At 38.2% G+C, this 13,573-nt stretch overlaps 1 protein-coding gene across 1 annotated transcript; it reads right to left on the bottom strand.

Annotated features, from left to right (window-relative positions):
• Positions 1 to 604: 604 nt before the first annotated feature.
• LOC109929125 (methylsterol monooxygenase 1-like) lies at positions 605 to 13,269 on the bottom strand. Its single transcript, XM_020528922.2, has 5 exons — positions 12,948 to 13,269; positions 8,847 to 8,995; positions 7,780 to 7,906; positions 6,946 to 7,100; positions 605 to 5,181 (listed from the first exon to the last, which is right to left on the bottom strand). Exons 1-5 carry the CDS (start codon positions 13,212 to 13,214, stop codon positions 4,989 to 4,991), a joined length of 891 nt encoding a protein of 296 aa, XP_020384511.2. The 5' UTR covers positions 13,215 to 13,269; the 3' UTR covers positions 605 to 4,988.
• Between the last annotated feature and the right edge of the window lie 304 nt (positions 13,270 to 13,573).

Below are 13,573 nucleotides of genomic sequence, written 5' to 3'. Positions count from 1 at the left end.
TCACTTCCCTGTTGCATAAGCCCAGCAGAAAATTCACTGCCATTTAATGCTCAGGCATTGCAGTCGATGTTACTATCAAACTTTGATGATGTCAATTAGGAATCAAAAGTTCACATGTTAGGAAGGATGACATCAGCTCTTGGCTAGAGTCCCCTGCCCGCTCAGAAAAACAGATTAAGGCACAAACCTGATGATTCCCAACTGCTTCAGGGAAACCGAAGAATTTGGCAATTCTAACTTCCCAAATTTCTGGTTTCCACAGGTCAACTGGAGTTAAAATTGTATCCCAGTGATTTAATCAGTAGAATAGTAGGTCCCTAAACCAATATCTTGATTTTGCATGAGTCTTTGCTGATAGCTTAAAAATTCGTACAAAGGAAAAACGGGTCATGTCAAATGAACTGCACTGAAACTTTTCCATTTAAAAGTAGATCAGCCTCTGACAGAAAAATGCAGAAATTTCTCTCCTATTAAATGCCACGTTATCCACATAGCAAAAATCTTTGGTCAATAAGAGAATAATAAACTCAATAATTAATCAAAGTTTTAGAAGATCTAATTTTATTGATTAAATGTAATAAGAAAGTTACAATCATGGAATTATTACAGAAGTTGGGGACCCAGCATGTACAGCACTATATCGATAGCAGTAACTTCATTTAAAATTGGAATGAATAAAGCTCATGGTCAACAAAACATTTTTTTGAAAAATAGGAAAACTGGCTAAGTTATTCTGGAGTAATCAAACTCTACACATTCATTAATAAATCATATCTTGTATAATTGATTTGATGGTTAACCATTAGCTAATTATGCACATCATTAGGATTGATAAAACATTAGCATTTCAAATCACAAGTCCATGTTTCAGTAGACATCTCACTAGAAAGTGCAGAATTTGCCAGTGGGCACCATGAAGACCACACCTGCCTTAACCTACTGGAAAATCAGGTCTGGAGCTGGCTAGTCCAGGGAAGGGACTATAGCAATATAAATTAGTATCTGCTCAATCTTTATATGGATCCAGTCCATACCAGCTCGGCACCCCAATGGGCCAGTTTTGTTGCCTCAAAAGGAAACTTCTCAAAGTACAAAGCTTGTGCTCGATCTTTGAAAGATGAAGGCTATGGCAGATTCTCCATCCTTAGCCCCAACCCCACTAACACAGGTGCCCTTAGACAAGTGTAGATTATGTCTTGTCTTTGTTTCAACTTGAACCCAAACATATTTTTAGGTGAAAATTCACTTGTCCTGAAGTGCATCAAAACCATTCTTCTTACAATTGGAATTGCAACACTTGCATTGTCCAATCATGTTTAACATAGAGCTTGTCCAAAGGCACTTCAGGAAAGAAACTGCTGAAGAGACAACTTCAGGGTCAATAAGGGAAAATTGGATTTTCTTTTTCAAAATGCAAGAAGTGTAGAAAGTGTAAAAATGTTGGATGACATTTCCAGAAAGTAATTCCAGAACAACCAAAAGCTTTGCCACCAATGGTGTGATTGCACAGGAGAGCAAAAAGGCATTAGTCACAATGCAAAATGTAGGATTTACAGAACATGCACAAGTAGATGAGGCCAGAAAAGCATTAATAACAGAGGGTGAGGATTATGAATTTGATGCACTGGGAGAACAGAAATCAATGAACAATGGTAATAACAGGGGTTAGGAGTAGAGTTTTGAACAGATTTATTTGTGTAAATGTGGGGTACAGTAGGCAAGAAAGCAAAGTATTTGAGAAGTTGAGTCTAAGTGACAGAAATTGCAAATGTGCTGATGGGTTAAACTACAGAAAAAGGCAGTTTTATTATTGGACAAGGTGTGGACTTTGAAACTTAGCTTAGAATCAATCAAAATACTGAATATTTCTCAGCAGCTGTGATGTACTAAGAACTTTGTGACAAATGGAAGTAAGGCAGCTGACAGTAGTCCATGAGAGAAAATTCAGTAGAAAAGGATGGACTAGTTGACTATATTAATATCTAAGGTGAAGCAGGTCAAGCACCACGTGTGCAATAACAAAGGAGTTCTGAAAAAGTCATACAGCACTCAGAATGTTAACTCCATTTCTCTCTCTACTGATGCTGCCAGACTTGCTGAGTTTTTCCAGCATTGTGCTTGTTTCAGATTTTCAGCATCCACAATATTTTGCTTTTAACAAGGGATGCTGTTTATGACATTAAACAAATTAGTCCCAGTACTGTGGCAGGTGAAAAGCCAGGCTGGATGTGTTTAAATAGAAATTTGAGTGAGGTGAGCATAAAGCTTGATAGCAACAATTCGTTCAAAAGATTACAATTAGAAATAGAATTAGCTTTATTGTCACATGTACTCAAGCAAGTACAGTGAAAAGGTTACACTTTACAAAGATCTAAAGTGGTTAGAGATAGAACTACAGTTGGAAAAGAAAATGGGCTTGACTTCTTGAGAAGTGGCACAGGTGAGAGGGGGTGGTGAATGTTGGCAGCAGATTTCAGACGAAAATGGTGTAGATTTGAAATGTAAGCCTTTTTCAATATTGTGAAAAGTTTTATCATTTAAAACAAAAATCTGCTTTGGGTCCTTTCTTCAAAGCGAAAATCAGAACGCATAAACTCACCACCACAAAAAAAATTACAATTCAAACTGTGGACATTTGTGAAATTTGGATGACAGTCTAAGAAGTACAAGATGCACTGAACAAGCTGCTTCTATGTCAATGCTGAGAAGCCACAAAAATATAAGATTTTCCACAGATAACACTAATAAATACTTACAACAGATTGTGTCATGCATGTAGTTTAGAAACTTGAACATAATTCTGATATTGAACTTTCACTGAACCAGCAGTTGGTTATTTTTTAATATTAGTATTTAAAACAGTTGCCAATTTTAGAACAGATCATTAAATGTCTACTCATTCCTCCAAGTTATTAGTTACCTGTAACTATAATGTCCCTTGAATTACCTGCTGAAACCCTTTCTAACCTTCAATGTCATAATTTTCTATTAACATAAATGTTGAAAATGTTCACTGTTATTTAACACGATCTCCACATTGAATTATTATAAAGCAAGTTCAATATGCAATCACCAAATGCTATTTGTTTCTTTAGCAAAACGCCAAAAACATCAAGTTGCAAATATATTGCATGTCCTAATCTCTTTACATGCAGCTTCAGATTTAGTTATCTGTAATGACTTCCATTTTGAGAATTTATTTCATCTCAGGTTCTTCAGTTTCTTTCATTAACTTATAACGGGATACATTCTCCACACAAAAGAAAGTAGATTTAAGTTAGAGTTGTAATTTAGAAAGAATCAACTAGAAACAACCTATAAACAAGTGATGTCATCTGAACTAAGCTTGATCCATTTTACAAAACATTATTTTAGTACTGGGTAAATCACACTAAATTTAAACATTGTGATAAGTATGTCTAACAATTCGGCTTAGTGGGAAGAGACAGAGAGTGATGGCCAAAAGTTGTTTTTGTGACTGGAAGCCATCCTGCTGGGTCCCTTGGTGTTTGTAGTGTACATTAATTATTGAGACATTAATGAAGGACATATGATCAGTAAGTTCACAGCTGACATGAGAATTGGTGATGTGGTAAATAGCAAGGAGGAAAATCTACAGGACGATATAAACGGGCTAGCTAGCTGAGCAGAGCAGTAGCAAATAGAATTTAATCCTGAAATGTATAAGATGATGCATTTTCTGCAGACCAACAACAAGAGGGAAATACATGATGAACAGTAGAACCTAGGAAGTACAGATAATCAGAGGGCCCTTGGTGTGCATGTCCACAGATCCTTGAAGACAGCAGGACAGATAGATAAGGTGAGTTAGTGGAAAATGGGATACTTGTCTCTATTAGTCAATTACAAGATTAGGAAGGTTATGACGGAGCTGTAGAACACGTTAGTTAGTCCATAGCCAGAGTACTGTGCACAGTTCTGGTTGCCGTACTATTGGAAGGATGTGATCACACTTGAGAGGATGCAGAGGAGATTCACTAGGATGTTGTCTGGTCTGGAGCATTACCCCTATGAAGAGAGGTGAATGCCTGAAATGGCACAGCATACGTGGCTACAGGCCAAGTACTGGAAAATGAGACAAGAATAACTGAATATTTGAAGACCAATGTGGGTACTACAGACTGGAGGGCCTCCTTCCATGTTGTGACCCCAATACCAAAGACACTTTCTGATAAAGACAGCCAAATGATTGAACCTTGTAGAACATGTCAGCTGCAGTTCTTGACAGTAGTGCAGACAATATTTGGAACTTTGAATCAAGTGACATACCCAAATGCCCAAATGAAAATATTACAAGATATTAATAAAATTTGGTGTTATTTCACAATAAGCAAATATACATATTGATTGGAAACATATGGTTGTATTATCTTATGTCATTTATAACAGACAGAAATCATTAATTGTAACTGGTGCTTAGAAGAAGACTTTCAATACTTCAAGATATTATTCCAGAAATTCAAACCTTAAAAGGTAATTCAAATTAGGGCATAACACATGTTCACAAAAATTTGCTGTTTTCTACAACAAAATGTGGAAATATTGCAAAAAAACAGGGCTAATTCTTTGAAAGTTTCAATACCACAAATAATCACAAAAATGTTTCCCTATAATCCTTTCAGAAAGAGAAAGAACTTTGAGACAGTTCTCTCAAAATTTTGCAGGGATTTCAAATAAAATGAGAGAATGAATGTATGCATTTGGTACATGAAATAAAATATAGCAATCATGAGAAACATGGACTCTGTCTGTACAAGCGTGCAATTAACACTACTGCTTCCCCAGGTGAATGCCAGGAAAAACATTTAGAATATTTTATCTGTTAAAAGATGGTAGCAAAATAAACTTTGCTATCAGGACCCATTAAGAGCATCAATTTGCCAAACAGTTCAGCGGTTGATTAGATTCCTCAATTTCCTGGATTATATGATTTGCTATGTTTTTATTTTGTTGATTTTGTGTACTTCTTATTGGTCCTTTTTCATTTCCTTCAATTTATCATTGTACATCTGGAACTGAGAGTCTGTTCCAAACAGCTTGTCCCACCACGTGAAAGTTGAAGAGTAATTTCCAACAAAGTTCATGTGATGAAAGTCATGGAAACGGGAACCACCATAAAATGGAATCAAGTGCAAGGGATTCAAGGGAACATCGTAACCACTGAGAAGAAATAACACAAAAATCATTAACAAGGAAAGAACTTTACTCAGACATTTGTGTTACATTCACATTATTCAATAAGACATAGGAGAAGTAGGTCATTCAGCCCATTGAGTCTGCTCTGCCATTCAATTAGGTCATGACTGATCCGATAGCCATTTTAACACCTGGTAAGTTATACAGCTTCTACATTGGATGTTGTTGGTAACTATGACATAAACTGCGCGTAAAGTTGTGTCCATTTTGAAGAGTGATCGTTTCCTTCGAGTTTCCAATAACTCAAATGCATTTGCAGATCGCTAAAAGCAAATTAATCAGTAAGTGTTTTAAAATGAAATTATTTGAAAAAAAATGACCGTTATACACTTAATAGTGGAAAATTGGTGCCAACTGATTAATATAGCAGGACAATGGGTTTATCCCAAGTTAAACTGCTCAATCTCTCTTCATAAGACATACCTTCATCTCTGGAATCAATCTACTGAACCTCCTCTAACCTGCCTCCAATACAACTACAGCCCTCCTCAAGTAAGAGGACCAAAACTGTACGCAGTGCTTGAGATGTGGTCTCACTCGTGCCTTGTACAGTTTCAGCAATACTTCTGCACTCTACTCTTTCAGCAATAAATGCCAAAATCCATTTGCCTTCCTTATTACTTGCTGCACCTTCATTCTAGTTTGAGATTCATGCACAGGGGACACCCAGATCAAGACAGTGTTAAGTCATTATTTAAATAGGATTAATGTACAGGGACATTTGTACAGAGAAAAGACAGGAGATTTGCTCTAAGTCAAAATGCTCAAAGATCCAGAGCAGATACAATAGACCAAATGGCCTCATTCTGCAGCATACAAGAAACTGTTCTGTCCCATCTTTGGAATGCCACAATGTTCTCATTCAGTTCCAATAACCAATATAGAATTCATAAAGTCACTTTTATATTTGTCTAGTTTTGAGGCAGCACGATGGCCCCGTGGTTAACACTGCTGCCTCACAGCGCCAGGGACCTGGGTTCGATTCCACCTTTGGGCAACTGCTGTGTGGAGGCTGCATATTCTCTCTGTGTCTGCATGGGTTTCCTCCAGGTACTCCGGTTTCCTCACACAGTCCAAGGATTTGCAGGTTAGGTGGATTGGCCATGCTAAATTTCCCATAATGTGCAGGGATGTGCAAACTAGGTGGATTAGCACAGTAGGTTAAGATGCTCTTTGGAGGGCCGGTGTGGACTGGATGGATTGAATGGCCTACTTCCACACTGTAGGGATTCTATGATTCAATTTGGATTCCATGGGACCAACAGGGATTTGGTTACATTCTCTTACATGGTCCTGCACCCAGCTATTGCTGAAGACTGTATCTGTTGTCAGGATATGGTAATTGGATGTAATGGTGTAAACAATAGACTCCCAGAATTCGGCTTGAACAGTGTCAAAATAAAAACAAGTAAAATTCAATTTCAATCCTGATAATATTCCCCTTAACTGTTCACTACAAATCGATTCAACTAATTCCATCCATAACAAAACAAACTCATGGACCAAGTAGCCTCAATGTGTCATTCAAATCTGTTTAATTGGGCGTTATCCAATGTTCTGGTTTTAAGTTGGTGATCCAATAGTATGTCAGAACAATATTAATCACATGGGCTTATATTCAGCAGTGAAGAAGTAATACCAAAAGGATTGTTTCCTCCTCTTTTGTTTAATACATTCTCAAACACTAATCAAATTGGTTTTATGGTGTTACTTGAATAGCATCTTTACCTGTGTACATCTATTGTTTCCAGAAGACGAAAGATCACCCAAGCCCACAGGAGGATTACATGATTACAGAAGATCATAATGCCAATGAAGAAACCCATTCCGAGGATGAGTGTCTCTGCTGGATGGGCATATTCAGCTTGCATGCCAAATGGTGCCTAGAAATTTGAAGTAAAATAAAACTGAGTGGCACATGCATAAGTAATCATTCATTGAAAGTAAACACTGATGTAATGACAAAATGATAACAATAACAGCTGGTGAAAGTACAGTGAAAAAAACCTCTTCTGTGCTGTTAACAGCAAGAATTAATATGAAGCCTTTGAAAGCAGAATTCAGAAGTTTGCACAAACAGTTTATCTCAGTAAATAACATAACTCCAGTTATTGCCTTGATTGATTAGGTTACAGGTGAAATATTTTATGTATTCACTAGTTCTCAACACCAGAAACAAGAGAACAAATCAATATACATAATTTTCAGCATTTTAATATAAATCAAAAAAGAACAACTAATTTACATAATAGCGAAGAAAATGAGACCTAGAATCAGGGTGTGGTTCCACTGCGACAAATGATTCACCAGCCTAAAAAAGACCAATCACAGAGCCATAGGAAACCGCTCCACTAGGGTTGTTCATAATATTACTGTCAGCTACAGGGCCATATACAAAATGTAGATGTATACAACTGTGAACAGAACAAAGAGCAAATGGAGTTGAGTAATATACAATGTTGAAGTTGTGGAACAGTAAATAAGTGTTGGACAATTGGTGGCGAGGCAATTCACAAGTGTCAAAAACTTTGTCATCGTACCAAAACAAAAACAGTGACTCACCGTAAATTCATGATGAACTTTATGAATATATTTGTAGATTCTCTTATGGTGCAGCAGTCTGTGCAGGAAGTAGTGCCAAGTGTCTTCAATAATAGCACAACCCAGACATTGCACTGCAATGATCTGCCTGTTTCAGAAGGATAATACAGTGGCATTTAGGAACACTACATCAGCAAAAACTACTCTTTTGAACTTGAACCAGCAGAATTTCATTATTGAACCACAAGACTAATTCCCTGATGTTGCACAGAGCCTTGTCCATCAGCAATACACGCTAGGAATTCAGGTACTACTCTCATGATTTTACAACCATTTTAACAGTGGTCTGAATGTCTGAAATGCAATGTGAGATAATGAACCTTCCTATCCCATCAGAAGCACAAATTCAGAAAATTCTCTCTTTACCATTTTGCCTGTTATTCCAGTCAACAACAAATGTTTCATTTCATTTTCTGTAACTCGATAAAGGCTATTGTTCTTAACATTAAAATAACTTGCACTTATTGCATACTGGCTTCAGTATAACAAGCTGCCTCAAAGCAGTGTGTAACGGGCTCATGAGAAACCAAGGGAAAGTGATCAAGGGATGGCTGAAGTGATAGGTTTCCCAAATTAAGCTTCTGAAAGTGAGAGGGCGAGATATTGTAACACGCGCAGGGTTCAGAGGAGCACTCCAGAATGGAAGACGACGACACGTAAAAGATTCTGAATTGTGGTTGGTACTAGCTAAACACAGGGTTGAAAGAAGTTGCAGAGTGAGTTGGTGAAGAAATGCTCTGGGGTATGGGAGCCAGTGAAGATTGGTGAGGACTTCAGCAATGGGTGCCACGTCTCTTAGCAACAGCAAGATCCAGACACAGTAGTGATAATCTGACTATATCAGATTCAAAATTAATAATGCAGTAAAGTTCAAGACATAGTATGACAGGCAAGTGAACTTGATACGAGTTAAGGGTGTGTAGTGAATGTAGCTTGGGAGACTGGCTAAGATTGGAAAATTCTACCCTGAAGGTGAAAACTGTCAATGAAGGCTTTGTTGGTACAGCTATGAGACAAGAGCATCTTACCATCGTGGCATGTTCTCCCAGTTATACGGAATGTTGAAGAATTCAGTGAAGTAGTAAGTACCACAGATCAGAGGCAGCTGGATACAGAAGTGATTGAACAGCAACACTTTGAAGCACTTCCACTGTTTCTCAATACTCTCCGGTTTGTCCTAAAATTAAAAATTATTTTAATAATGAACTCTCTCATTGTATGAACAATTTACTTGAGAAAAGTAAATAATCGGAGAAAAATTAAAAACAGTTTTCTCGTGCAGACATAATCCAGCTCTAAATATTTACTGGCCACAATCCCAGCAGTTATTACGGGATTCTACCCATTTTCCTATTCTTTCCCAAATCAGTGAGACTGCTGCCTATTTGCATGTACACCACAATAGTGTAGGCATTGATGCCTCACCCACCAACTTTGGGACGGAGCTCTCCAGGTCTCTATCTCTCAAAAACTCTTGGAAGACGGAGTAGTCACCAAGGCCTCCGGTGTTGTTTGTTTGCAGAGCTTCCACTCCTTACATGTCCAGTCAGACACTCCCAGTTTTGACACATGACAATCTTGACTTTTCCTAGTTTATTTTGTTGAATTCCCAAGGAAATCTAAAGGCTAGGGTTTGATTAAACAGCAATCAATGGTAAAATCATTGAGAAAATTTACTTTGACAAGTCATGTCAATCAAATAACTCCAACTATATGGAGACTGAAACCAGCTAATCTAATTCAGATACTTAATTTAGTTCAAATCGTTTTCTTAAAAAAAAATCATTCATAGGATGTGGGGACGGTGGTGCTCCAACTTCTTGAACACAACGGAGTGGTTCACTAGATCATTTCAGAGGACAGTTAAGAATCAAACATAGTACTGTGGGTCTGGAGTCACAAATAGACCAGAATGGTTAAGGAAAATTTCTTACCTAAAGGCCAGCTGAGAATCAGGTAGGTTTCGCAACAATCTGAAAGTTTCATGGTTACTTTTATTGATACTAGTTTTTTGTAACGTACTAGAAATGATGGGGAATATGGGGTTTTTTGAAAGGGAGGAACTGAATCAAATCTGTATTAGTAGAGAAATGGTGTTGGGGAAATTGATGAGATTGAAGGCTGATAAGTCTCTAGGGCATGATAAATCTACATCCCAGAGCACTTCAGGAAGTGGCCGTAGAAATAGTGGATGCATCGGTTGTGGCCTTCCAAGATTCTTTAGACCCTGGAACAGTTCCTACAGATTGTAAGGTAGCTAATGCAATTCCACTATTATTAGGAGAGATAGAAAGAAAACAGGGAATTTTACAGCAGTGAGTCTGACATCAGAAAGAGGAAGATACTAGCATCCATTATCAAGGAGTTTATACCAGAGCACTTAGAAAACAGTGATAGAATCAGATACAGTCAGCAGGGATTTACAAAGGGAAATCATGCTTGGCAAACCTACTAGAATTCTTTGAAGATATAACTGGTAGAACTGATTGGGGTAGCCACTGGATGTAGTTTATTTGAACTTTCAGAAGGCTTTTGACAAAGTCCCACATAAGAGATTAATGTGCAGTTAAAGTACATGGGATTGGGGTCATGTATTGGGATGGACAGAAACTGATGGTAGGCAGGAAACAGAGTAAGGACAAACAGGTCTTTTTCCAAATGGCAGGCAGTAACTAGTGGGGTATTGCAGGGATTAGTGTTAGGCCCCAACTATTCGCAATATACATTAATGATCTAGATGAGGGAACTAAATAAAATCTCTCAAAATTTGCAAATGAGACAAAACTGGGTGGAATAGTGAGCTGTTAGGACAATGCCAAGATTTGGCAGTACGATTTGGATGGCTGAGCGAGTGGGCAAATGCATGGCAGATGCAGTATAATGTGAGATTATCCACTTTGGTAGCAAAAATAGGAAGGGAGGTTATTATTTGAATGGTTGTATATTGAGAGTGGGGAATGTTCAACAAAACCTGGATGACCTCGTGCACTAGTTGCTGAAATTAAGTGTGGAGGGGCAGCAGGCAGTAAAAAAGGCAAATGGTATGTTGGCCTTCATAGCGAGAGGATTCAAGTGCAGGAACAAGGATGTCTTGCTGCAATTATATGGGGCATTGGTGAGGCCACACCTGGAATCTTCCTTATCTGAGGAAGGATGTTCTTCCTGTAAAGAGAGTGCAGCAAAGGTTTACCAAATTGATTCCTGGATTCACATACGAGGAGAGATTGGGTTAGCTACTGGAGTTTAGCAGAATGAGGAGTGGGGGATGTCATGGAAACTTATGAACTTCTAACAGCACTAGACAAGTTGGGTGCAGGAAGAGTATTTCTAAAACCAGGGGTCATAGTTTAAGGATAAGGGGTAAACCTTTTAGGACTAAGGTGAGGAGAAATTTCTTCACCGAGACAGTGGTGACCCTGTGGAAATCACTATCATGAGACCTGGATGAGGGTCAACACATTGTATGTTTTCAAGGAGGAAGAGAGAGAGAGACATAGCTCTTTTGACTAAAGGGAGCATGGGTATGGGGGCGGGGGGGGTCAGGGTGGAATTAGGGGATAGCGCTCAATGATCAGCCATGATCATAATGAATGGCAGAGCAGGCTTGAAAGGTTGAATAACCCACTCCTGTTCCTATCTTCTAACCCAGAATTTATATTCTCCAGTTGCTTTGATGGAACTTGAAGCCAAGTTCATGGATCATTAGTTGAGCCCTATAGAATAATGATCCAGTAACATGATCACAATGCTAGGGTATGTTTATTTTTGTTTTATAAAGTTATCCTCCATTTGCTGATGTTGTTAGCATTAACTATTTAAATAACATTATCAAGAAATTTTACAGTTAAAAGGTTACGGGGAGAAAGCAGGATTAGGCTATTGAGTTGGATGATCAGCCACAATTGTGATGAATTGCGGCGCAGTCTTGAAAGTCCAAATAGCCTCCTCCTGCTCCTATCTTCTATGTTTCCATTTAATTGTTTAAATAAGTTACTGAGAAAGAAAGTTTGTTTGAAGAATAGCAACACATACTGAAGGAAGACTCATCTGGAATAATTGCGCCTATTGCTGACCGAGAATGGAGTGTCAGCTAGAAACTATTTCTGCAATACAACTTTCCATAGAAAACGCAATTAAATACAAGTCTGTTTGAAAGTTAGCTTCACCAGACCCAACACTATTTTGATTATCACACTTAATGATAATCTGAATTAATATTTCCTGTTCTAAATGTTACTTTACATAAAAAGACCCAGGTATTTCTTGCAAATAATATCTAAATCAGCTAATATTCTGTTGCAGTGACAAGTTATGATCACACCTGTAAATTTCCTGTGACCAACTTTGCCCATTTTCAGTGATATCACTTCTTGCAGAATATCAGGCAATGATGGATGGTGAGATTCATTAAAAAAGAACAACGGTGGTTATTAAGGTATTTGTAACTAGCACTAGCAGCGTTGACAACCAAAGTCAGGCCAAGAACTTTTTTTAACAGCTGGAACTATTGATGCAATCCTCGGTGGGAAGGTTATACCTGTCCCCTTTTTACCATAATTTAAATCCCTCGTCACTCCTCACACTTGGTATGGCTTGGGTACGTATTTATCGGAATGTTCCTCGCAGTACGACGAGCAAAAGAGGTACTATCTGCTATAAAAGTTCTGGACCGCGACTAGACAAATACGCATTATAAAATATAATTAATGCGAACAGTGTAGAAAATCTGTGCAGCAATTTACTTAAAGGAAATTTGCGTTAAGATTCGGACTTTTGTTAAATAATAACTGCTGTTTCTACATTTGCACATTAATGATCGTCAATTTGATATAATTCACTTTCTGTCAGTAATAAAGACACCGAGATGCTGAATTGAGCATGGCAAATTACACGCTCCAAATTCTTGACAGCTTTTACACAGATTGTTGACGTTTATATTGAACAAATCGATCAACCTGAGTCCACGGCAACCATTAACTAGTTAAAGTTAAATTGTTGACAAATATGTGATTGTATGAATCCGTATTAAAATATAAAAATACTTTTGTAGAATTCAAAAGATGCCCAAGTTCCATTCTAAATAAGTGACTCCCCACCAACACACACAATGACTTCGATACCATTCTTACCTTTTGTATTTTATATTTCTGCATGGCTGGAATAAACTGAAAAATAAAACCCGGTAGACAGAACAAAAAATAAACGCCTTCGTGAACCAGAAGAGAACCCCAAGTAGCAATTTGGAATTTGGTAAAATTGTCCAGCATGTAGTTCCAGGCATTTTTAAAAGGCTGTTGCAAAGGGTTTTCGGGGAGTAAGGAGTCCATGTAATCAATGGCTAGAATTGCAGAGGTGATAATACTGCTGCTGCTGTTGTTGTTGTTGTTTCCATCCATCCTGCCGGTCGATCATTTACTGTTTAAAGCGACCAGCCCGGTGCAACCTGCCAGCACTTAGCTGAGGTAGTACCATCACCTTATCCAGGCTCACTTTCTGATTGACAACCGAATAATCCAATGGGGAAACCGGACTGCTCTGAGTGACAGACCAGTCCTGCCATCTGATCCAATCCACGTGCAAAAAGGAGGCGGATCCTACGTTGCCGGTGTGAAAAAAAACTCGACTCATGGTGATCGCGGGTGCTGATTGGACGAGGCGGTGGACTGATGTTGCGCTGTACGGGCAGTCCAATATGCAGAGAATACGTCACAACAACCCAACTGGGATCACTTGTAGCCGGAAAAGATGCAGAACC

The sequence above is a fragment of the Rhincodon typus genome, chromosome 12 (assembly GCF_021869965.1).
Source record: "Rhincodon typus isolate 14 chromosome 12, sRhiTyp1.1, whole genome shotgun sequence".
Taxonomy (NCBI): domain Eukaryota; kingdom Metazoa; phylum Chordata; class Chondrichthyes; order Orectolobiformes; family Rhincodontidae; genus Rhincodon; species Rhincodon typus.
This window is presented reverse-complemented; position numbering and strand designations above follow the sequence as displayed.